This window comes from Zalophus californianus, chromosome 17 (genome assembly GCF_009762305.2).
Source record: "Zalophus californianus isolate mZalCal1 chromosome 17, mZalCal1.pri.v2, whole genome shotgun sequence".
NCBI classification, from domain to species: Eukaryota; Metazoa; Chordata; class Mammalia; order Carnivora; family Otariidae; genus Zalophus; species Zalophus californianus.
In genome coordinates this window covers 14,283,331-14,295,507 of record NC_045611.1, presented here as the reverse complement: position 1 = coordinate 14,295,507, position 12,177 = coordinate 14,283,331, and the positions used below count along the sequence as shown (strand labels likewise).

Genomic DNA, 12,177 nt, shown 5'->3' with positions numbered 1-12,177 from the left:
TATATAGTAGACATATTATCAGTTGAAACAGTCATTAGAAAGAGGCTTAGTTTTACATTCTAAAGTGCATTTTCTTTCATCAGTATTCCATATCTCAGTTTTTAAAGTTACCATCTGAAAGCAACAGATCTTGAGATTTTTTCATCTCTGATTCTAGGACATTTTCCCACTACGTTTTATGATTAATTACTGTTAAGAAAGCTAATTTATTTTACATATTTATTCTGTATTTGGACTTCCTCTTGAACTCACTTCTAAGCAGTAATAGTTTTTCAGTTGCTTTTCATGGATTTTCTAGGTAGATGATTATATCATTTGCAAGCAACAACAATTCTCTAAACCTTTGTAATAGTTATTCTTTTTTTTTTCTTTTTTTACCTTATTGCATTGGACAGTACCTACAGATTGTTGTTTAACAGTAGCATCCTTTTCTTGCTTTTAACATTAATGGAGTCCCTCTGTTTTGGTATGATGTTCTTTGTAATATGGTGAATAAAAATTAATTGATCCTATTTTGGCCCATCCTCACGTTCCCAGTGTGAGTCCCGACTGTGCGTCATGTATTACTCTTTTAAAACAATACTTGGAATGTTGTAGGAAGTAAAATAAGGCCACTATGACTGGAGTGTAGTAATCAAGGAGGATATTGGTATAGGATGAGAGTAGAGAGATAGGTAGGGGTAGACATTGTGGCCTCTGTTAAGCAATTTAGGGTTTTATTCTAGGAGCAATGAAAAGACATTGATGAAATTTCCTTAAAGGGGCTGGAGAGGTGATTTGAGCTACGTTTTCAAAATATAACTCTGACTAATATGTGGAAATTTATTGCAGAGAGGGGTAGGCATGAAAATGAGGAATCCAGTTAGGAGACTATTGCCATTCAAGCTAGTGTGGCATCACTGAAGACAGAATGAGCAAATTCCCGATGTGTTTTGGCAGCAGAATTGACCAGACTAATGATGGACTGAATGTGAGAGGAAGCAAGGAATCAAGGATGACTTAGTGAAACCCACCTTTAAATCCATCTAGGCTTAATGCTTTTGGTGAGGGAGACAGTACATCTTTGTGAGAACTTTTATTAAAACTCCTTGATTGTATAATTTACATATATCTATATATAGGTTTTCAGTATCTTTCTCCAAGCTAAACCACTGATGTTAGAGAAATTTAAAATAAAGCCTCCAAACTCCAATGGACTTTTAGTTCATAACAGTCTTCCCAACTTACCCCTTTTCTCCTTAAAAAAACATACCCCTCTTTTCTTCCCCAGATTTCCCTATGGTTTTGCCACAGCTTCTTTGTCCCAGATTGCAATTCACTTTCATTCCCAAATAAACCCATCTTTTCCTGGTAATTTTTTTTTTTTTTGCTGGTAATTTTTTAAAAATAAAAACAATAAATAAATAATACAAATAATAAATAATCTATATTTATTACATGCGAATAAGTAATACAAAATCAATTAAGCTTCTGTGATTTATGTCACCACCTTTCTTTTTGTTATCTCACCTCTGTGATGACATTTCCTGATTTGGCCACCAATTATCAAGAACTTAGTGAGTTACAGTTTCTTCAGTGATTCCCCTGGTTTATTGGGCAGACCCAGTTGACTCCATGTTTTCAGAAGTCCCCGCAAAAGATGCATTTCTTTTTCCAGAAGACCAAATTATTTTATCTTTAGGAATGGTTTCATTCTCGGGACATGTAAATATAGAGTCAGAAGTACAATCTAACACTTCTCATCTCACCAGTTCCTAGAGTTCAAGATACTCAAAATAACATCTGAAAAAATAATAAACTTCAAGCACGGAGCTGTTACTGAAGAAAACCCAATGGAGTGTGTTTCTATGTGGATGGGGGTGTATTAAAATATCAAAGAACAGATAAAATACCAAAGAACAGAAGTTGGGCATGTGAATTTCTAAGGTCTCCCTTCTGCTTCCAGATTTAGAAGTAGATCTCTGCCCTGTACTTAAAAGTATTTAATAACATGGCTAGTTACTTAGCATGTTCATGACCATACTCACAACTATATAGTAATTTATACCTTAATAAGCCCTTTTTACCTATATAATCTCATTTGATCATCACCAAAACTCTATGAAACAAATGAAAGTAACTGGCTTGCAGAAGAGGAAACTGAAGCTCAGAGAGATTAAGTAAATGACAGAACCACAACCTCTAACTCCAGATCTCAATTCCTTTTAACTATAGCATGAATACATACTCATTACTAAGTTTAAGACACAGACTTCAGTTTTTAAACATGCTTTACCAGAACCACATGTTCAGTGCATCCCTAATTCCAAACATTGCCATACAAAATATTTCATTCAGTCAAAAACAATGATTTAGTATTTACTGAGCACATATTATATGCCATGCCCTGAGCTATAGGCAGTGGGGATACAGCAGTGAAGGAAGTAAACACAGTCCTGCTTTCATGGTGCAAGTCTAGTGGATTATGTCAGGAACTAAGGAAGGCATAAAATGTACAAATGAAATGTTGTATCATGGTTCCTAAACTAGAACTGAATTCCAGATCTTTATTAAAGACTACAGAGTCTGTGAAAGGGATTATTCATGTACTTGATACATCATGGCCTAGTACTGCCAGTACTCCTTATATGCAGGGGACCTGCTAACTTAGAAGGGGACGTGTGAGGAGAGGGGTGCAGAAGAGCCTGGAAAGGCAGCTGTTCTTTTTATAACAGTGAGGGGAGGGTGGGGGCCTTATCACAGACTGCTCTGTCTGTTAGTACAGAGGGAAGAGAGCCCAGCTCTGGTCCATTTCCTGTAGACACAGAGGATACCTCTATAGGTATGAACCTTGATAGTGATGTTCCCCCTCCTAAAGCTAGTCCTTCAGAAGGAGGCCTTAGAGAGTCTGCAGGTCCAGCTGGAGAAGGCTGTGCAGAAGGAGAAGCAATATCTCCAGACCATGGTCAGTAAAGAAGCCTATGAGGAATTGTCCCGAAAGTCAATCGCCTGCCAAGATGACCTGACACAAACTCTCGAGAAAGTAAGCCATACCCTCTCATCTCCAGGGCTTTGGGGAGCAAAGAAATGTCCGAGTAGCTCGAGAAGTGCAAGAGTCAATCTCCTGCACAACTGGCTGTCACTAGGACCATCTGCATTCTGAGCTAGGATGTCCTTCCAGGGAAGGTCTGCCTCCTCATAGTGAGGACTTTTGGGGGGGGGGGGGGGAGAAAGGGATCACAAAGAATGAGGCCAAATCTAACAAATCTTCCTGCCCACAGGTGATCCAGGGGCAAAGTTTTCCCAAAACCTAGGTTGTCTGGGCAATTTGTGCCCCATCCAGTGCTGATCATGCCTAGCTGATCAGTTCAGAGAACTGGAAATAGAGGAAATGGGGTAGGGGGATGAAGATGTAGAAAATTAACCACTGTCACTTCCCACCCCTCCCTGGAACACTAGGCAAGTGACCAGGTGTCTATGCTACCCTGAGCAGAGGATGGGGAGGGGCTGGAACCCTTCTCCATTCAGCACTCAATAGAATGGGCCAAAGAACTGTGACAGCCATTCTTACCCCTTTGTCTTTACGAAAGCTCAATCATACGACCTCAGAGACCAAGAGCCTCCACCGAACCTTGGCACAGGCCCAAGAGAGGAAAGTTCAGCTGGAAGATGAAATCATTGCTTACGAGGAGAGGATGAAAAAGCTCAACATGGAATTAAAAAAACTGCAGGGCTTCCAACAGCAGAGCGAGCTAGAGGTGAGGAGCAGCCAGGAGCTCAGGCTGCCTTCCTGTACCAGGTTCCCAGGGTCTCTCTCTTCTTGCCCCTGAGCTCTTCAGTACAAAGCCATTCCCTTTGGCTAACGGGTTCTCCATTTGCTGGCTCAGGGAGCTTCAGGCAAAGGCGGCCAGGGGCGCCCTCTGCTGGTATTGGAAGTAAAATGCCCCCTAAGGAGTCTCTCAAAGCCTAGAAAGCTCCCTCCTGCCTTGTCACAGAGGCTCTGGGCTCAGGGCAGCCAGCCCGCCAGCCGGGGTCTCCCTCCTCACTTTGTGCCCCTGAGCAGGTTCAAGCCTTCGACAAGAAGCTGGAGGAGATGAGCAACCAAGTGTTGCAGTGGCAGAAGCAGCACCAGAGTGACCTCAAGATGCTGGCAGCTAAAGAGGAGCAGCTCCGTGCCTTCCAGGAGGAAATGGCCACCCTGAAAGAGAACCTCCTGGCAGATGAGAAGGAGGTGGGCACTCCTCAGCTTCCCATCACTTCCTCCCAGACCCTCCCAGCACATCCACGACCACCTGGATACTAGACCAACCTTGGTGGGGGTGGGGGTGCCTAAGAGCAAGGAAAGGACACCCCCAGCCCACTCTATTCAGTACAAAGTAGGGTCTGGGTGTTCTAAGGCCCACAGCATTGTCTCAACCCAACTGTCTTCCTGTGCCTTCGTTGATAGAGATAGTGAGCAGAACAAAGGCCCATTCCAGAGAAGAGAGTGCCATCTCCCTGTCAGGTATACCAGCCGTCCCTGACTTAGATAACCCCCTGGGCAGTCCTCCTCCAGAGCCCATCCTGACATTTTCACTTACCCTGCAGTAGAATCTGCTAAGAGATCTTTGAGCATGCCTTATGCCCCGGTCCCTGAGCAGTGAAGTTCATGGCAGGAGGCCACAGGATCTCTTGGTGTAGCCACAGGACCTTTGCTTGCATTAGAAAAAAAGGCATCCATTCCTCAAGATATTTTTTTCTTCCATCTGTTAAAAAATTGGCTTAACGTATTGCTTTTTAAAAGCAAGATGTTTTAATGCCTTTGCCCAAAAATCATTATTGTAAGTATACACATCTACTTTGTCTCTACTATAAACAGTGCCCTGCTCAGAGATGTCACCTTTGTGTGCATGCACTGCTGGAGGCAGAGATCCTGGCAGGTCCAACTCTGGCCTAGGGGTTGGGCAGCAGAACCAATGTTTCTTCTTTCAGGGAGAGAAGAAACCTGATTTGGGAGTAGGGTGGTGACAGGCCTATGCTCCACCCCCCCCCCATACATCTCATTTTCTTCTTGTACCAAAGCCTGTGTGTGTGCCCCAGCGGTCTACGGCTAAAGACACCTGTAGGCTACGCCGAGAGAATGATCAGATTATGTCCAACATGGAGCAATGGGCAAAAGAGCAGAAGTACGTAAGGAATTATAAAGTAAGGCAGGGTTCCGAGGCCTGGGCTGGGCTGAGCTGAGAAACTGCACATGTCCAAAGAATAGTGTCACATACACACATGCACACACGTGCGCGCGCGCGCGCGCACACACACACACACACACACACACACACACACACACACTGCCCTCTAGGGAAATGAATTCAGTAATAGCCCACATTCAAGAGCTGGGAATAAGATGGAGGAACCTCAACTCTTCAGGCAGAATCAGAAAGATCTGCTAACTTAGAAACAGAGCAGCTCCAAGATAAAAGGGATGCTTTGCTGTAGGTCAGATTTCCTCTTCCCAACCTGGAATCTGGCTTCCCTGCCTGGATCCCTTGAACTCACCTGAGATCACAGTGATTTTGCATAGTAATTGAGAATGGAAGTTTCCCTCAATTGCCAGGTGCTAGTGAGGCTCTAGCTCTGGGGAGTGGGTAATGAGCTGGAGTCTAGGGCTCAGCAGACACCTTGCTGAGAACACCAGCCTCCCAGCCATCCAACTCGTGCTCTTCCTCATGGGGGTCTGGGAACTTTCTCTTATGGATTTTATTACAGGATCGCCAATGAGAAACTAGGAAACAAGCTCCGTGAGCAGGTCAAATATATTGCCAAGCTGACTGGTGAAAAGGAGTAAGTCATCCCACACCACCCAGGCTGCCGTTGGGCCCTAAGGAGAAGGGTCAGCCATGAGCCAGGGCTGGCTTTATCATTAAATACATACATCTGACCTCAGGAAAGGGCTGGGACTATGGAAAGATTCTGGGTCATGAATCTGCATTTATGTGACCTTGGGCACATCACTGCACCTCTTTGGGCCTTCCCTCACCAACAATACAGAAAGGGGTTACTAGTCTCTATGCCCCTTCCCACTGTCACCTGCTGTGATTCTCAGGGGACAAAAATGCTAAGAAGGAAACAGGAACTGAAAGGCAGGGTAGAGGCTAAGCTGCTGTAACAAAGAGACCTCCAAATGAAGGAACATACAACATGGAAGGACCATCCCTAGGAGAACAGTCCAGGTTGGTGGGGCTCCTCTGTCCTACATGGTCATTTGGGGACTTAAGTTCCTTCACCTTGTTCCATCCTCCCCTGTGGCCATGCTTCATCCTCACGGCCAAAGGTGGGTCAGCAGACTGTGGTGTGGGAAGAGTGTTGGAAGTTTGGGAACAGAGATGAAAGTACGGATGTCTAAAACCAAGATTTCAGAGATGGTATAGTCACAGATAATGACAAGCTCTAGAGCAGTGGCTCCCAACCCTTTGGCAGGAAACACTTAGAAAATAATCACATTTGTTTGGCACAGTGGAAGAATTTGGGATGAGTTGTTTGTGACAAAGTTGACCAACCAGTGGCTGCCCCAAGAGCTGAGGGTGTCCACATCTCAGCACACCTAGAACCCACTCATCAGCCCCAGGTGGAAAGCTCTGTTTTGAGCTGTGACCATAGGATGGTGGCTGAGTTTAAGAAGAGGACAAGATCATTGGAATATAGAAGTCAAGGGACTGAGGGGCTTGGAGAGGCTGTACAGGATGTTGAAGGCATTGGGAATGCTGACAGGAGTGGGCCAGAGAGAGTGGCAGAGAGCCAGGGAATGAGGGCATGGTGAGGACCCCACCTCCAGGCCCAGTGGCATATGGAGTGTGGCGATGACACAAGGAGCTCCAGGGGTGTCTTCAACACTCCCAGGTTTATAGAGAGCAAGAGGGCAAAACACGGGCCCAGCGAAGTTCGGAATGAATTCTTTGATTTCCCTCTAGAAAAGACCATGAAATTTTTCACTGGGACAAAAGCATTTTCTGAAAGGGATTAGCTGAAAGAGAAACTGTAAAAATCTGAAGGTAACAGAGCATTTCAGGCTTTTTCTTTTGATGTGCCAAGTTCCAGGAAGTTGTTTCACAAAGAACTCATTCCTGAGTTTGGACCTATTTGAAGAAAAGCCATCTTTTAGTAATAATAATAATGATAATAATGACACAAATAATATTTAGCTGTTACATGTGTGAAGCACTGTTCTAAGTGCTTTATATGTATTAATTTATTTAATCTTTATAAGAACTCATGAGTTCAGTACCATTAAATTCCCCATTTATGGATAAATAAAGAGAGGAACCCAGAGGCTACATAACTTGCCCGTGGCCTCAGGAAAAGTAAATGGCGGAACCAGAATTCAAACTTGGAAAGTCTGTTTCCAGAGCCCACAGCCACCCACTGCCCTCGACATTGGTTTGGAGAAATATGACCAGTTATGGAGCCACAGGAGATATGTTAAGTTCTTTCACCTCCCCTACATCACTGCTACCATTTCTTCATCCATAAGATGGGGACAAGTTACTTACCCAGCTCTCAACAGAGCTGGGATCCCCTGTGCTCTCAACCTTCCAGCAAAGGGAGGGGAAAGAACTTGGCTTTGGCATCAGAACTGGATGAGAGTGTTTCCCAGGCACAGCCGGGACAGCCCGGGCACATGGGATTGTTCATGACAGCCTTCCAGCTCTTCAAATCAAATTTCTATCTTTTGTCAAACTGGAGCTTTATATGAAGTGCAGAAGGCAGATCAGACTCAACTGTCCCCGTCTGACAGATATGAAAACAGGCCCTGAGCTGACATGACACAGTGGCTCAGAAGTACTGGTTTTGGGTCCACCCCGACCCTGGGCCTGGGCTTCTTCCAGGGGATACACATAGGCCTCCATTTCTATGGAGTATGAGAGCACCAGCTCTGAAAGGACTTGGCTATCCATGGCCCTCCTTCCTGTGGTGCCTTTATCTGCCCCTTCCAGTGGGAAACCAAGATACTGAAGCAGACCAAAGAACTCCTGTCCTTCCCTCTCCTTCCCTAGCCACCTCCACAATGTAATGGTCCATCTGCAGCAGGAAAACAAGAAACTGAAGACTGAGATAGAGGAGAAGAAGCTGAAAACCGGGCACCCAAGGCTATACACCAGAGCCCTAGGCCCAAGCAAGATGGAGCCCATACAGAAGGGAAAAGTATGTGCCACCTTGGGCTTTAGGGGGACGACCCAGGACGTGAACCAAAGAATGGACATCACCAAGTTTATCGGGGTACCCCACTGTTCAGGTATGTCTGCCATTTGTCTTTTGCTACTTATATGATGTCATCTTTCTTAGTCCCACGGTTCAAAAAAATAGCAACAGCCTGATATTATTTTTCAAGAAGAGATCACTGGATTGGGAATTCAAAGTAGGAACTGGGGGACAGACCTTCTGTTTAGCCACTCTGGACCACAGATCACTGTTTCCTCATATGTTGTGGGAAGAGGTGAGTGAAGTACGGCTTGTTCTGATCTAAGACTCTTTGAGGATAGCCAAGTGCATCATATCTCAGACCTATCCCTTCCCCTGACCCAATCTCTTTTTGGAAGTGTGGGGACAAGAAGGGAACAGGTACAATAAACATCTTCCTCCTATAATGTGTTCTGAAAACCCCACAAGAGCACCCTGATCCCCTGTACAGCATGGATCCATAGCTACCTTTTCTGTCATCTATAGACCCCATGATACCCCAGAGGGAAGAAGTCACCCCACAACTGAGCTGCCTGGCCATGAGGAATCATCTCATTAATCTCTGCTTAAATCAAGACTGTCATTTCCTCCCTGTTCCCTCAGGTTCCTCATATTGCTAGAACCAGCACCTTGCCCTGGGCATCACTTCCACGTACGTTTTTTGGAGGACAGTGATTTTCCACCCCTCTCTCTTGACCTGGATCAGCTCTTACAGGAATGCGTCAAGGTCCCTGCCTATTTGTCAAGATGCTAACATTTCATTGAGTTTTGTCCACTTTCTGCAGTGGAGTGAGCATTGGAACCATACTACCATCTCCAGACCCAAACTCTAAAATAAAGACATGAGCATAGCAGTCTCGTGAGCTCTTGGCGTCTTGCAGACATCTCTGCCCCCTGCAGCCCCCCACAACATGTTCATCCCTGTTTTCTCTGGATTCTAAAAGACATAGTCTCTTTCATATATACGGGAGAGCTATAATTCCCAAAGCAAGATTCTGGATTATCTGGATTCGTTTTTAAACCAGCAAGAGATAATTAGCTCCCCCTTTATTTTTTCCATCTATCTGGAATTTAAGAAAAAAAAAATCTTAAAAACCTCCAAAAGGAAAGTAATCCTGAGACCCAAAAGAAAGGAAATGAGTGATGCATTTTCCAAATGGAGGAGGGAGATAGCCATCTGCTTTCTTTCCGCCATATTACATTTCTCCTTTTAACAATTTTATTTTCTCCCCAGCCAGCTCAATACAAGTAAAATTCCATTACAACAAACTCCAAGGACAGCTAAACTATTTTATTGTGGTAGGATTTTGTTAAACTGAATACATGTCTGGAATTTATATTCCTGGTCTGTCGGAAATTGAGAGAAATAGCTACTAAGGTAAAGTAAGAGAAAGAAATGAAAGAGTTTGTGTCTCAGGGTAGGGGGGCAGGAGAAGTGAAGAAACCCGCTAGTTGGTAAGGATTCTTAAATATTCTTGCCTCCCTCCCCAGCCAGACAAAAGCTAAGAGAAGTTATATAGCATGCCCCTGCCAGTACTTGGCAAGGGCAAATACTCAAAGTGCAGCATAGGGCAGGGGTGACGGGCATCTCTGATAGTCTCTGCTGTGACAGTTGTTGTCTGCTTTTTATGCTTATTTTTTTACTATGTACCCCCATCGGGTTTAGAGTAAGGATATATTTTCCAGAGGAAACAAAAAGTGAAGAACCTGGTACTAATGAAATTATTTCCTGCTTCTAGTCTGTGACCCACTTATTCAAACAAAATTTCAATGTCATTAAAATCCCTAGTATAGTCTACTAAAAAAAAAAAAAAGGCATTTTGTCTCTATATTTATGAAAAGGTATCATATATGTTGGCCAGAGACAATAATATCTGGATACCTTGAATGTGGTACATTTTTTCAAAGTTATTTTTCACTTCCTGTGGGGTGATTACACCAGAGCACAGCAGGTAGTGAGTTATGGGAAGCAACGGGGCAGCAGAGCTGGAAAAACACGGATATGTCACCCAGCCATCTGGCCTTGCAAGCCCAGCCAGGGAGGAGATCTGATGGGAGAGAGGGGTTGAACTTAGGGAAATGTAGTTTCTCTAAGGATAAGGTGAAGGGCAGGAAAGCTAACTATAATTCTTTAAGAAATAACCAAAGGGGTTTCTAAAAGGTAGTCTGAACAGCTGATAATAGAAACGGTCTCTGCATGATACAGTAGAGCTGGATTCATGTCATTATACATTTCCCAAACCCATGGAATATCTAACACCAAGATAAACCCTCACGGAAACTATGGGGTCTATGGGATAACGTGTCAATGTAGGTTCATCGAGTGTGAAAAATGAACCGCTCAGGTCGGACGTTGATAGTGGGGAGGCTGTGCTTGTGTGGGAGCAGAGGGTAAGTGGGAAATCTTGGTACTTCCCACTCGATTTCACTGCACACCTACAACTGCTCTAAGAAGTAACGAAAGAAAGGAAAGAAAAAAGAGTTACGAAGCCAGGACTCTTTAGCCAAGGGGATTGTCAGTAAAATAAATGCTTCAGCCACCCAGTGGGAAGATGTCACTCAGATTCTGATACCTGGGGCCCACAGAATCCTTTGCAGGAGATCCTCTTCTGCCCACCTGGAGTATCATTTCCTCCCCCAAGCTGAAGAAACCCAGAGCAGACATCAGCCACCGCAACCTGCCTCCCTAATAAAGGGAAGGAGGAGCTCTCTGCAACCACCATGGTGCCCCATAAGCACTTGGCTTCTGAGCCTTCTCTACACAGCCCAGCTGAGAAGGAAGCTTCCTGGCAATGACACTACCTGGCAAGCAAGCTCTAGGGTCCCTAGAATGAGCCCCATCTCAGCCTGAGACCCTCAACTGCTGACATCTTTAATGTGTCTAAAGTACCATTACCATCAACTAGGCATTTAAGGAGAGATGCATGTGACTGAGAGCAACAGGGGGCCCCATAAAAATGTCCAGTTCAGCAGCCTCTCTGTTCCCTCACACCAGGAAGCCCGAAAGCCGGTCTCCAGAACCCACTTCAGGGCTGTTGTCACAGACATGCTTTGTATCTCAGGGGGGTGGGGGTGTTCGGTTATTATCTGAGAAAGAGGTGGTAAGAATCAGATTATTAAAGCTGGAAGGAACTTTTAAGGTGGATCTGAATGGAAAAGGTCCATAATTTAAAGAAAACGTGAGAGTCAGAGGTCCAGACAGACTCTTGTGAGGAATTCCCAACACCAAAACAGATTCGGGAAGCGCTGCTGGGGGGCAGGGATTCTCCCCACACAGCCTGTGGCACCTGTATGTGTCAGGTGTCCTTGCCAGGTGTTCCTTGTTTTTATTTTTATTTTTTTTAAGATTTTATTTATTTATTTGACAGAGAGAAAGAGGGAGAGAGAGAGCACAAGCAGGGGGAGCAGGAGGCTCTCCTCTGAGCAGAGAACCCGATGTTGGGCTCGAACTCAGGACCCTGGGATCATGACCTGAGCCGAAGGCAGACGCTTAACCGACTGAGTCACACAGGTCGCTCTGTTCCTTGTTTTTAAAATGAGAAGCCTGGGTTGACCCATGGTTTTTATAACCTCTGGCTTCGTTTTTGTGACCTAGGGAACTTGAAGGTAAGTTCATGACCAAGGTCACAGCCTGTTTGTAACAAAGCTATATTCACTGGAACCTCAATTTTTGCCCTGTTCTGTTGCATCCCTAGCCCAAGTCTGTAACTAGATCACATACCCAGCTTACTTCTCTCCACAGAGCAGGTAGACACATTCTGCTAGCCCTCCAACCCGGTGCCAAGATTAGAAGCCTTCCCAGACGAGAAGCCAGAAGCCCTCTCTTCACTCCAGAGCCATGAAAAGTCAGTTTCTACCTGAATTCCCAATAAAGGCAGTTAGAGGTAAAAAGAATGGAAGCAGAGGTGGTAGCTGGTGCTGGCTGGCAAAGCCAGGCTTCCAAACTCATCCATAAAACTGACTTAAATTTTAAATTCACATCCC

General features: G+C 44.8%; 1 protein-coding gene across 3 annotated transcripts in view; it reads left to right on the top strand.

Moving 5' to 3' along the window:
- PMFBP1 (polyamine modulated factor 1 binding protein 1) overlaps positions 1-9,040 on the top strand; it is a 44,924-nt gene extending 35,884 nt beyond the window's left edge. The window contains exons 15-21 of one of the 3 annotated variants that reach the window (XM_027618953.2): positions 2,858-3,022; positions 3,570-3,737; positions 4,043-4,210; positions 5,041-5,144; positions 5,725-5,799; positions 8,010-8,248; positions 8,797-9,040. In XM_027618953.2, coding sequence (XP_027474754.1) covers positions 2,858-3,022; positions 3,570-3,737; positions 4,043-4,210; positions 5,041-5,144; positions 5,725-5,799; positions 8,010-8,248; positions 8,797-8,813 — 936 coding nt within the window. In that variant the 3' untranslated portion in view covers positions 8,814-9,040. Of the gene's footprint in view, positions 1-2,857; positions 3,023-3,569; positions 3,738-4,042; positions 4,211-5,040; positions 5,145-5,724; positions 5,800-8,009; positions 8,249-8,796 lie in introns of those variants that run through there. The other 2 variants (XM_027618954.2, XM_027618955.2) reach the window with 2 other exon arrangements.
- Positions 9,041-12,177: the final 3,137 nt, after the last annotated feature.